Raw genomic sequence first — 12,287 nt, 5'->3', positions numbered from 1 at the left:
ATTACCCTCAGGATTTGCTTTTTTTTTTTTTTTTTTTTTTTGTTTAGGTGCACTAAATGGGGACTGAGACTTAGGGGAAAAAAAGTAAAGAAGTTTGTGCATAAGGGACCATCCATGATAATTGAAGAGCACACCCTCTGCTTCACTTACTAGCTTCAGATATGCTTTTGCGAACCCATGGAATATAATTGCAGGAATCCTTCAATTACTGCACGGCTGTTACTGAGAGAGACATCTGGAAAGTGTCTCCCATTAATTCTGATTTTGGCAGAAGCAGGAATTGAGTCTGTTCAATGTAATGAAACTGGCCAGAATTTGAGATACTCTATTTGTTTGCTGCTTGCGTTTTCCTTCACTGAATATTAATGGGGTTTCTAAATCTTGCACACTAGCAAGTGACCCTGACCCTACAAATTTTGACACCGTTGGTAGAATAAGAGGAAGATGCTACATCAAGAGATACAGGTAGGTTTAGGAGAAAACAGCTTTGGTTTTCTGGGCAGTGCATGTATGCTAGAAAGCTATGTATATTAGATTGGAAGCAGACTGGGTACAGAAGAGTGGAATGTCTTTGAGGCTGCCTGGGACTTGTGGAACTGCTTTGGGTGGAGAAGAGCCTGGAGCAATCACATATAAAGAAGCATCCCCCATTCTCATAATTATCTATACTGTACCTCTATTAGGGAGGTAAAACCCTGATTGATTAGTTAACCAGTTACATTTGTCATGCCCCTCCCGCCCCCCCAGTGTACGCCAACCACAGCCAGATCTGGAGTCCAGCTTGGCTGCTTCCAACACCACGCTGGGCTGCTGGCTCCCAGCCCATGCAGATTGGGAATCCGCATCCTCATACAGGGCCATAAGTGGCAGTGGTGAAGGGGGTGGCAGGGCTGCCGGCTCCCAGTCCATGAGTCTCTGCTGGCTGGGCACTTTGAATTGCCCCCCTCTGCTGCTGCTTCAACCCCCTCCCCGCATGAGCAGAGCAGTCCTCCACCTACAGCTGGCCACAGATAGGGGCTGCTCCCAGGTAATGCTTAACTGTTACCCAGTAAGCGTCACCCATTAAGTTTACCATTCGCATGGCTAACCACTTTCCCGGTCCTCGTGCAGCACTTCCTACAGCCTTGAGGTTGAATTAATTCCCATTTTGGGTTCTTTGTCTTCCAAGAAGGGCAAGTAGCATGGAACTGCTGTACCAGCAAAATAACCAAGTTAGCACAGTCCTTGTTGAAATGCTACGTCCTGCCCCACTGGAAGAGGAAGAATTGAGTTATCGGACTATCTCATCCCTAGGCGGATCCTCCAGTTCAGGGTTGAAGCATATTGGCAAAGAACTGTGAGGAGGCAACTGCTGCCTTGCCAGTACTGCGGGAAGATGTATTGTGAGTAGGAATGTTAGCGTCTAGTCGACTAATTGATAAGCAGAATCTTATCGATAAGCTATTGTCTAGTTGCTTCCCACCTCAGCTGCTGCTCTGCATTGTAAAGCCCAGGGAAGCCGGCGTGTGAATGCGCTCAGTCAGTCCCTGCTCTGCGGGTCTCTCTTCATTCAGCAGACTTCAAACGCATGCCCAGCTGCTGCTCTGCATTAAACAGCCCAGGGAAGCTGCACGCGAAGGCACATGCTCGATCCCTGCTCTGCAGGTCTCTCTTATTCATCAGACCAGAATGAAAAGAGACCCGCAGAGAGGGCTGAGCTAGCACCTTTGCGCGTGGCTTTCCTGGGCTGTTTAATGCAGAGCAGCAGCTGGAACGATTGTGCTGTGAATTGGCATGAGCCAGACTGAGCACCACAACTGCCTTTCCTTGTTGACTAATCGAATAGTCGACAGAAAATCTATCGACTTTTCGATTAGGGCATTTTAACATCCCTAATCATGAAAGCTGGCAATTTAGTAAACTTCACAAACACTTAACTTATTTTAAAAAATAGGTTGAATCCTTGTACTTTGAATTATTTTATAACTCTTGGAAATATTGCTGTCTCCTTTAAGTATGTTAATGATAGTTGTTTGGTCAAACATATTTGGGGATGAAATCCATCCTGCCAACTGAAACACACACACAAGAAACATTGCATATGGAGAACATAAGAACACAAGACTGTTCTATCTAGCTCAGTACCCTTCCAACTGGGGCCAAAGCCAGATCCTTCAGAAGGAATGAACAGAACAGGACAGTTATATTCTGATATGTCCCCTGTTGTCTAGTCCCAGCATCTGGCAGTCAGAGGCTTAGGAACACCCAGAGCATGGGGCTATATCCCAGACCATCTTTGTTAGTAGCCATTGATGGCCCCATGAACTTACCTAATTTTTTTTTTTTTGAAAGCATGTTATACCATTGGCCTTCTCAACACATTCCACAAGTTGACTGTGTGGTGTATGAAGTGCTTCCTTAGGTTTGTTTTAAACCTTCTGCCTGATACTTTTATCTCGTAACCCCTAGTTCTTGTGTTACGTGATGGGGTACATAATGCTTCCTTTACTCACTTTCTTCACATAGTAGGGATGTTAAATTTAGATTAACTGGCTAATTGGATAGTTGATGCAATTTGCATTGATTATTCGATACTCAATAAGCCTCCACCTTTGAAGTGTAGCAACAGCCCCAGGCTTTTTACTCACTCTGAATATGGAAGCTGTTTTATACTCCTAAGCATTTTTGTTGCCCTTTTCTGTACCTTTCCCAAGTTTGTATATCTTTTTTGAGAGGGAGCAATCAGAACAGTAATTCAGTGTGGGAATGAGGGTTCGGTATGCAGAGCTGCAATCAGTATTCAAGGTCTGGGCATACTATGGATTCATATGGTGATGTGAGACTTACTTGTCGTCCTAGCTATTCGTAATGGTTCCTACCATTCTGTTAGGTTTTTTGATTGCCACTGCACATTGAGCACATGTTCAGAGAACTAGCTACAATGACTTCAAAATCTTTCTTGACAGGTCTAAGCTAATTTAGACCTCATTATTTTGTATATATAGTTGAGATTGCTTTCCCGTGTGCGTTACTTTACATTTAGCAATGCTGAATTTCATCTGCCATTTTGCTGTTGGTGAACTATTGTAAATTAAGGAGAAATCAGATTCAGGAGAAGCGTTTAAACACATTCTAAACTTTAATCCTGTGTTAGGTTGACAAGGATGTAAGTATGTGCGTGAGAGAGATAGTTGAATAGAGATGCTTTTTCAAGGGAGGGGGTCTCACGTTAATTGTTTGCAGAGAATAACTGATAGAAGCCTATATCAACATTTGCATGCATTCAGAGGCAAATTCTGCCTTCCATATTTATACTGAATAATCCCTTATTATGCAGTTAGTCAAGTTGATCATGCTTATTAACAGGGCTCGCCGAACCGCAGCGAGCCCCGCTCGCCAGCCACGCTGTTCGGTGATCTGTGCATGCGCAAATCGCCCGAACCCGGCTCTTCCGGGTTACAATCTACTCGCCACGGGCAAGTAGATTGTATTATTTGTCAAGCACTGCTTATTAAGACATGGTTTATTGGGAATAAGGATGGACAAATTGGGCCCTGAATGGGAGTAATTGCAGTTCAAGGCAGCTTTCTCTCCTTTCAACTGACTAAAGCTCTACAGAAAAGATACTAAAACTGTTGTCATGGCACATTTCAGCAAGAAGAAAATTAGTCTCTTCTGTAGCTTCCCCAGCCTTCTTGAGCAGTACATGAAATACTTGCTCTTAACAAATTAAATGTTTCAAAATTGGGTGAATCCTGGACAGTGATTAGCTGATAGAGGCAATAATTAACAAGAGAGTTCAGATGCATTGGTACCTGCCCAGATGGTTTTTAGTATTTCAGCGATGTTTTTTACAACTCTATTTTTTGTTCTATGTAGACACCTCTTTATGTTGTTAACCATGGGGAGACTGGGCCAATTAGATGCAACAGATGCAAAGCCTATATGTGCCCTTTCATGCAGTTTATTGAAGGGGGAAGAAAGTATCAGTGTGGACTGTGCAACTGTGTTAATGATGGTAAGTGATATTTATACATTGCTAGAAAATTTACCCAGCATTGCTTGGGTCCTTAACTCAAATAATTTTTGTTTTTCTTCATTTAAATCATTGGGTTGGGGTAAGGCTGGGGATGAGGGTGTTCTGTATGCAGGCTGCCCTGGGGAGAGAGAACAACCAAGGCCCCCTCTCATCACAGGAGCTTGGGGCCTGATGAGAAGTGCTTGTCTGTGGCTGCTGCAGTGGGCACAGCTGTGGGAGGGATGCATCCCCCATGCTGGGGGACAGACATACAAACAAACTCTCTGAAATATATAGTAGATAGCTGTCTCTTTCTCCACCCCTGCTGGCCCCATAGGGTTTTAGCTGTCTTGGTCCCCATATTTGGCTTCTTGCTGCCCCCAGTAGCCATTCTGCAGCATAACTTTCCCTCCTGACAGACCCCCTCCCTTTCCATTTGGAGAAACAATTTAGTTCAAGGCACATCCCATTGTCTTGGCACAAACAAACTCTGACCTTGCTTTAAGTTATGATAAGAGGAAGCTGCATACCAAATTTAGTGGTCCTAGCTCTTGCCATTTAGAATGAGTTCTTGTACAAACAGACTCACAGACAGACACGCATTTCTAAACTATATAATAATAAGATTTGTATATATTATTCATTCATTAATGCAGGAAACAGCATTCACTGTGATGCAAATCTTCTATTCCTAGTCAGCCTGAATACATCTGAAAACATTTATTGGTCAGATTCTCAACTTTTTCAAATCAGCTTGGTTCTGTTACAGTTGGGAAAACTGCTCTGATTTTCACTGAGGATTGAGCCCTTCTCATCACTAGAAAAGTGAAAAGTTTTCAGGAAATATAATAGAACAGTTTTGAAGAAATAGCGGTAATTATATTTTGTAATGTCTTCAACTGAAATGAAAATAATTAGTGAGATGTACCCAGTAGTATTCCATCAGAATTATTTTTAAATAGTTTACTGAGGAAAAAATACCAAAACCTTCTGGTCAAAACCACTATTAAAAAGAAATCTACTGTAACAAAATATACATGTGCATCATAATGAAATCCAGTCTATAGCTCCATCAAAAATTATCTTTTTAAATATTTTGTCAACACAGGATATGTTTTTGCTCTATTCTAAACTGCTATCTAGAATTTCAAATGAAAATACATTTATTTAAATATGCCGTTAAGTGCTTGGCAAAGAACAAATATTTAGAACAGCGTAGGAGTTTGTGTCCAAACATTTAATGGTTAAATCACCTATTAATCTTACTATGACAAGTCTTGGTTTTCACAGAAGATACCATGCCATATTTGTTCAAGTGTGCTGCATGTGACTCATAAGTAACTGTTCTCTTTCTTTTGGCTGGGTCCCAAGTCCTTGCCAGAACTAGTCTTTCTAGACGTTTGTATCAAGTTGGATTTCCTCAGCAGGATCACAGTGGTATAGTACTTTCCCTAATACAGTAATCTTTTCAACTCTGAAACATGAACCTTTAAAGATTCATGCCAACTTTTTTTTTGGCTGGAAGCTCACTCTTTTGGGCAAAGAATAACAGATGGCAAGTTTGCATTGTTTGTTCAATTTAAATTCTCATAAACACATATGGTGTGCATTATAAACAGTGTAAATATTGTCATGTTTGCATGATAATATCACATTAAATCATGCTTTGTACTTCTACAGTGCCTTTCCTTCAAGGGTCTTAAAGCATTTGACATGTCACCTTTAATTGAGCCTCAAAACTCCCCTGCGAGGCAGATAAGCATTATCCCCATTTTAAAATGAGGAAAACTGAGATGCAACACATTTAAGTGAAGGTTATCAGGGAAGTAATTGGTGGAGATGGGACTAGCTAGACCCCAGAGGGTTGCTGTCTGTTCTTGCTCTAAAAATTAGACATGAAATGTTTTTGCCATCCTGCAGTTTAGATGAAATTATTTAATTTTTTTAGGACTCATTTCTTAAGGTTGCCAAGAATCCTGCAGCATAATCTGTCATTTGCTTTTAGTCCTCAAGCCCTGCGCCTCTTCTCTGTAATGGCAGAATGCTCCCGGCACAGTAGAACAGATTCAGTTCTGCTATATAGAAAGCTAAGATTGGTAAACCCTGTTAGAGCTACCTTCTGTGCAGCAGAACTTGTAGGTGGAATGGGACTGGCTGGTGGAGAGGTGCTGCTGCTGAGTCTGACTCCACAGATCCATTGGCTCTTGTCACTGGGACTATATCAGCTTCAGGTTCACCGCAACAAGCCTGAAGTAGCTCTACTGTCCCTGCATCCTGGGAAAGACAGATTCCTTTCTCCCAGCCTATACTATCCCCAGCTGCACAAGAATGAGTGTGAAAGATTCAAGTGTTGTGAGGGGGAAAAACATTTAGTTCTTCAAAGACAGTCAGTGCATGCGCATGATTGACAATATGCACAAAGTACCCTTTGAAAAAAACAGTGCTGTTGTGGCATAAAATCTGTTTCCCAGCTAAGCATTTGCCCTCCCCTGAGAAATGGGAGGCTGCCTTGGTTCAGTTGTGTTTATTAAAAGGAGAAAAATTAGTTTTGCTGTCCTTTGTTTCTTTAGTCCCTCCATTCTTTTTTCAACATCTGGACCACGTTGGCAGAAGAACAGACCACTATGAAAGACCAGAGTTATCTCTCGGATCATATGAATTTGTCGCTACATTGGATTATTGCAGAGTAAGTGTTTCCAGCTTGGAATGTTGTTTATGAATTTATGTCAAAACAAATGGAATCCTTTAAGTATCTAAAACGGAATGAAAGCTTTTCTACTTTGTACCAGAAGCTCTAAAGTCAATGAACATTTTCAAAATTGTAGATAAACTCCCAGAATAATGTACCAAAACTAACCTCCTCCTCCTCCCCCACTAATATGGTTGTTCATGGTTCCTGTTAGACTGACAAAATTCCTAGTAATTCCAAAGGAAGAAGGACCAAAGTCGGGTGTGCACTAATTTTTTTCTCGGGGCTACTTCGGAAATTTTCAAAGTGGCCCTGGGAAGAGGTGGGGCATCAAGCGGGAGAGATGAGGCCAAGATACTTCTGAATTCCCTACCCCCAGACAATGATTGGTCTGGGGGTAAGAGAGTGCCTTTGCCCTCCTCACGTTCTCCCTGGGTGCCCGTGCCCCTGGTATGGGAGGAGGCTTCGTGTGTTCCCCTGCCCCCAGGCTCTAATTGGCCTGGGGGTAGGGGAGCAGCAGGGCCTCCATGGGCTAGATCCACCCACTTGTCGGGCCAAATGATTTTCGTAAGCCTGTTTATATGTTGTAAGTTTGACAAACTCAGCAAGCTGATTAACTGACCTTCTAGTTCACTGGAGGCCTGATCCAAAGATCATTGAATTTGTTGGGAACTTTTTTGTTGACTTCACTGGGATCTGAATCAGGTCTTAGCTCAGAAATGAGCTGAAGTAGGGATATCCATTATAACCACGGTGTTCGACCAGTTCTGAAGCATTAGCCATTATAGTGGTTACTGCTATAACGAACTAGCCACACTCAAATGGCCAAATAGTCACATGTTGATAGTGGCTTGTGTGTTGGGCACCACAGATGTATAATTTAGGACTAAACTGCAGGACTCTCAGCTCGACTAAATGGATGTAGCTTCCATCAGTGTCAACAAAGCTGTCCTGACTTACGGCAGCTAAAGAGCTGCCCCATAAACTTTAAAAAATAAATGTTGTCTATTGAGTGTGCGCTAAAGTATCCTCAAGATGCATGTTATCCAGTCTACAATCTGATCCTTTCTGATGCTTGCATCTTCAGATAATAGTTTGATATGCAAAGCTCTTGTCATAAAGCTTAATTCATTCAAGAGCTCTGATAAATAGCTTTTTGTCAAGAAGCCTCCTATTTTAACTGTCTTCTCACAAAAGTGGGTATTCATGTGGATTTGTATCAAGTTTTTATTTTAAAATAAAACTGTTAGAAATATAAAGTCTCTCTGAAAGTATTAAGCTATGGTCTCTTGGGAACCTGACAGAGTCATTTTATCTTTTTTTATCTTTTTTTTTTTTTTTTAAACTTTGGTCTGAGTCAGTAAAGTTTATTTCTTTTCTAAATCTTAGACCAAACTGAAGGATCACTTCCTTTGCGCTTATCAAGTGATGAGGATGAACAGCAAAAGAAAATGTTAATAAATAACAGCTGTTTTATATTATTGCTATTCTATTAGGTGGAGATGGCAAAAGCACAACATTTCATTTCTCTCATATAGATGTCAGAAATTAGCCAAGATCTTTTTATAAACTGCTGTGGGATTTATAAAAGTACATTTGATTTTTTTAAGTGGGATCCAAATACTAAAATCAAAACAGCTTGTAAAAACGTGACCTGATTTTCCTCCCTGTAGAACTCCTGCCTTACAATAGTGTACGTGAAGGGAAAATGAGGGCCATAATTTTAAGTTTAGGGTAAATATATGGGGGATGTGAATGTTATAATTAAGGGGCTAGGTAATGAGAAAATGGAGTTTATCATGTAGTATGGATTTGTGTTTCCACTATGACTCACATGACTGGAACTATTTATCTGATGGCATACATTGGAACAGCATACATTGATGGGCTTTGGGCTATTTCCTAGTAGATGGGTGTCCACCTGATAAAAACAAGCACACAAAAACATCTTCGCACTAGACTGTAAGTAATGGTTATTGCTAGTTTTAGTAGGGAAGCTAAAGACTGAATAGTCATGGAAAATGAACTATTTTGTCTCCCCTAGCAGGGCCTTCAGAACAAAGCTAGAGAACATTTAGTGAAACGTTAAGCCAGGGCTACACTGCAAAGGTTTGTTGCTTTGTTTGTAGCTATGTCAGTGGTATGAAAGAAAACATATCCCCAACCAATATACTCATGCTGGTGAAGCCCCCAGGTGGACAAAATAATTCTGGTGGAAGAGTGCTTCTATTGGCTTACCCAGTTTGTGTGAGGGAAGTGGTTTAACTACACTGATAATGCCTTCACTTGGCATGCATTATGTCTACACTAGGGAATTCTGCTAGAACAGCTGAACCAGCAATCACATTTGTAGTATGTGTCATGGCTCCTTCCCCACTCTGGCATGATAAATGCAGAAGTGGGGGCCAGCAAGTGTACCCCAAAGCCTTATCTACCAGGCTTTGGTATAAAACTTCCCCCCAAGATCTTAAAAACCTAGATCTGGGGAATAAAACTTCCGCTGCCACCACCCAAATGTTGATAAAGAAATCAGGGGAAAGATCATTTGGGAAATCTTACCCCTAAAATAAAAATCAAGGCACACAATTAACCACTGCCAGGTTAATAAAAAGAAAAGAAAGAACTTTTATTATTACAACAATATTCCTGTTGCAACCATAATAACTAGATAGGGAGGTAACAAAATATACTCATGGAGAAACTCCATGGGCCTAGAACTTAGTTACAAAGAAAAGCCAAAACATCTTTTAAACAGTGCCAGATCTCAGATCCCATACCCAATCCTTAAAACAATAAAACCTAACGAAACTGCCTAAACTTTACCCTACTTACAGAAAATGAAGAATGGTGTCTTGGAGAGAGAGAGAGAGACATGCTTGTCCCTCTCTGTAGTTGCAGAGAACTCTGAGACAAAAAAGGAGAAAGGAAAAAAAACCCAAATTCCTTTGTCCCAGTTTGAAAAGTCCCACCTACATTGTTATTGGTCTCTCCACCTGGCTAGGTGTAGTTAACCCCTTAATCCCCAGGCTGCTGGCTAACCCTCATAATCATGACAGTATGGATAAAAGGTTAGATAAGATTGCATTGCTGCTGCCCAGGCTGTCTTTGATTTGTAAATAAAGCACTTCACTGTCTAGGTTGCTCAAACTAGTGTATTTCATTGAACGTTAAACTCTTAAAACCTTAAAACCTCCTTCACCAAAAAAGGACAGTCCACCAGTGAAGCAGACTGCATCATGGAATGAGCCACCCACATACTCTGAGAGAACCTGCTTCAGTCTGGCAATAAAACTCCCTCTGATTATACAACCTTAGTTGTTACCTTACCTTACATAGGTTGCAGCATGGTATAACTGAACAGGCCTTCAGACAATCCCCTAACCTCTCCAAGTTCATTGTCAGAAGCAGGCCTCCCACAGACCAGCACACACTTGCACTTAGCTGCAGCAGACTTTGCCAGAACAATTGATGCAAAAGCTGAAGACACTTCCCCATTGCTATAATGATAAACCCACTTCAGTAAAGACACACCTTTTGTGGTTCCTACACACAGTTATCAGAGCATGTGGTATCCCCACTCAAGGCCCCCAAAACAGCTAAGAGGGTGAAACAGACAATCACTACACACTCTTCCATGAACTGAGAAAAAAGATAGGGCAAAACCAATACGTTGCATGGTTCGCAAAACGGTCGCTCCATATCTGACCTCATAGTCTTCATCCTCAAAAGGAAACTTGTACCACATCTTCACAAGATGGGCCTGGAAACTTAAATTCCTAACTTTGCTAGACATTAAAAATCTTGGCCTGAATAGGGAATAGATTTAAGGCTTATTACAACAACCTGTAACCCACTAACAAACCTTCCCCCACCATCACCGCTACTACCTTTTTTTTTCTTTCCTTCCTTCCTTTCTGGGAAGACTAAAGAGGTGTTAATGGACCACTCCACTTTGAATGGCGTCTTGAAATATGTGTTAACTACTTATGCTAAATAATCTGTTCCATTTGCAGTATGTTTCCCACACCCAAAGAAAAGCTAGGTGTAAGCTTGAAACTTTTCTCTCACCATAAGAATGATATTACTCATCTACTTTTTAACAACTTTATAAATGCATGCTATACACAGAAACTTTTGGTGTAGTTTAGTATAGTATGTTCATTATTTGTTACAGTACAAACAAGAAACAACATGGAAGCAGTTTTACCCAAAAGAATCAGTCCCAATCCAACATATTGATAGCTTTTGTTTACGTATAAATGATGTGAACTTATGCTTTATTTATCTTATATAAAATCAGCTTTTTCCTAAAAGTACAGAGGGCCTTTCATTGGTTCCAAATTCAGCTGTTGTCAAAATTTGTTAGAGCACAAAACATACACTTTAACCGGCAGTGAAGAAGTATGTGTTGGCAAATTAGTATTGCAGGTGATTGAGCTGTTTTGTTTAATTCTGATTGTTCTTATAAATTATCAGTGTTTTGGTGAAAATGATGATGAAAATTGAAAAAATTATTATAGTGCAATGCTATTACACAAATGTAAATGGAAAGGAAAAATAAAAGGGGTTTAAGAGCCAGACATGTAAAAATATTTGAAAATTTCCAGAAAACTTTCCATATTTGTCTTCATCTGATATAAAACGTCAAGGTGAAGTTGTTTGCCAGCAGGAAGCTATTGCCCTGTAATAAAGTTTTATTCAAGAGATGGTGTTTTTCAAAAATTAGGTCATCATTTTTAGCTTAGTTTGTGAAGGTGTCAGCCATCAAATAATCGATTGCCTGATTGAGCAGTCTGTAGATTTTATTGATTGTAGCATATCTCTTTTTCTAGTTTTGCTCTGTGTATGTGGCTGATGATTGTGTCTTTTTTATAGAACAACAAGCCTCCAAACCCACCAGCCTATATCTTCATGATTGATGTGTCATATAGTAACATAAAGAGTGGCCTTGTTAAACTCATATGTAATGAGCTGAAGACTGTGCTGGATACACTTCCAAGGTAAAGAGATCAGTGTTTTTGTACAATTTTCCACATCTCAGCAACTCACTTGTTGACACCCCGCCCCCGCCCCAACGCTGCAGAAAGTATCAAAATTCTGATAAAAGTTTTAGGAGAGTATTTGACAGACAACACTAGACTACATATTTAACACAGTTGATGGTTTTAAAATAGATTGGCAATAACACTTGCTTAACTTGTGATGAGTAAAAAGTGGTTGTGTAAGGTCAAGATTTGGTTGGTTTTTATGGTTTTACAATTTTTTCCCCCTGGTAACACTGAGCAATAGCAGTACTGTCAATTGAATGCCAGTGAACTTTGGGAGTTTTCTTTGTGTCTATTTACTTCTTAAAGTCATTTCATTCATTGAAATCTGTTTTAGTCAAAAACAACACACACAGAATCTCTACCCTCTCAGAACTGACAGAACTAAAAATTCAAACCTGTTTTAAAAGATATAGCACTACTTTTCTTTAATACCTCTTTTTTTATTAGCAAACATTTCAAGCCCACCATTTGAGTTCTCATGCCAGCACCTCTGTTTAGTAAATATTTCTGTATAGTGCACTTTTGAGGAATATTTTTTTCCCAAGCTGCAAAA

General features: G+C 40.3%; 1 protein-coding gene across 1 annotated transcript in view; it reads left to right on the top strand.

Moving 5' to 3' along the window:
- Nucleotides 1–12,287, top strand: part of SEC24D (SEC24 homolog D, COPII component) — a 100,834-nt gene that overhangs the window by 51,741 nt on the left and 36,806 nt on the right. The window contains exons 9-11 of the mRNA XM_006112609.2: nt 3,859–3,997; nt 6,568–6,683; nt 11,562–11,686. Coding sequence (XP_006112671.2) covers nt 3,859–3,997; nt 6,568–6,683; nt 11,562–11,686 — 380 coding nt within the window. The remainder of the gene's footprint in view (nt 1–3,858; nt 3,998–6,567; nt 6,684–11,561; nt 11,687–12,287) is intronic.

This window comes from Pelodiscus sinensis, chromosome 5, assembly GCF_049634645.1.
Source record: "Pelodiscus sinensis isolate JC-2024 chromosome 5, ASM4963464v1, whole genome shotgun sequence".
Classification (NCBI taxonomy): Eukaryota; Metazoa; Chordata; order Testudines; family Trionychidae; genus Pelodiscus; species Pelodiscus sinensis.
Note: the sequence above shows the minus strand (reverse complement) of the source record. Positions and strands in the feature narration are given on the sequence as shown.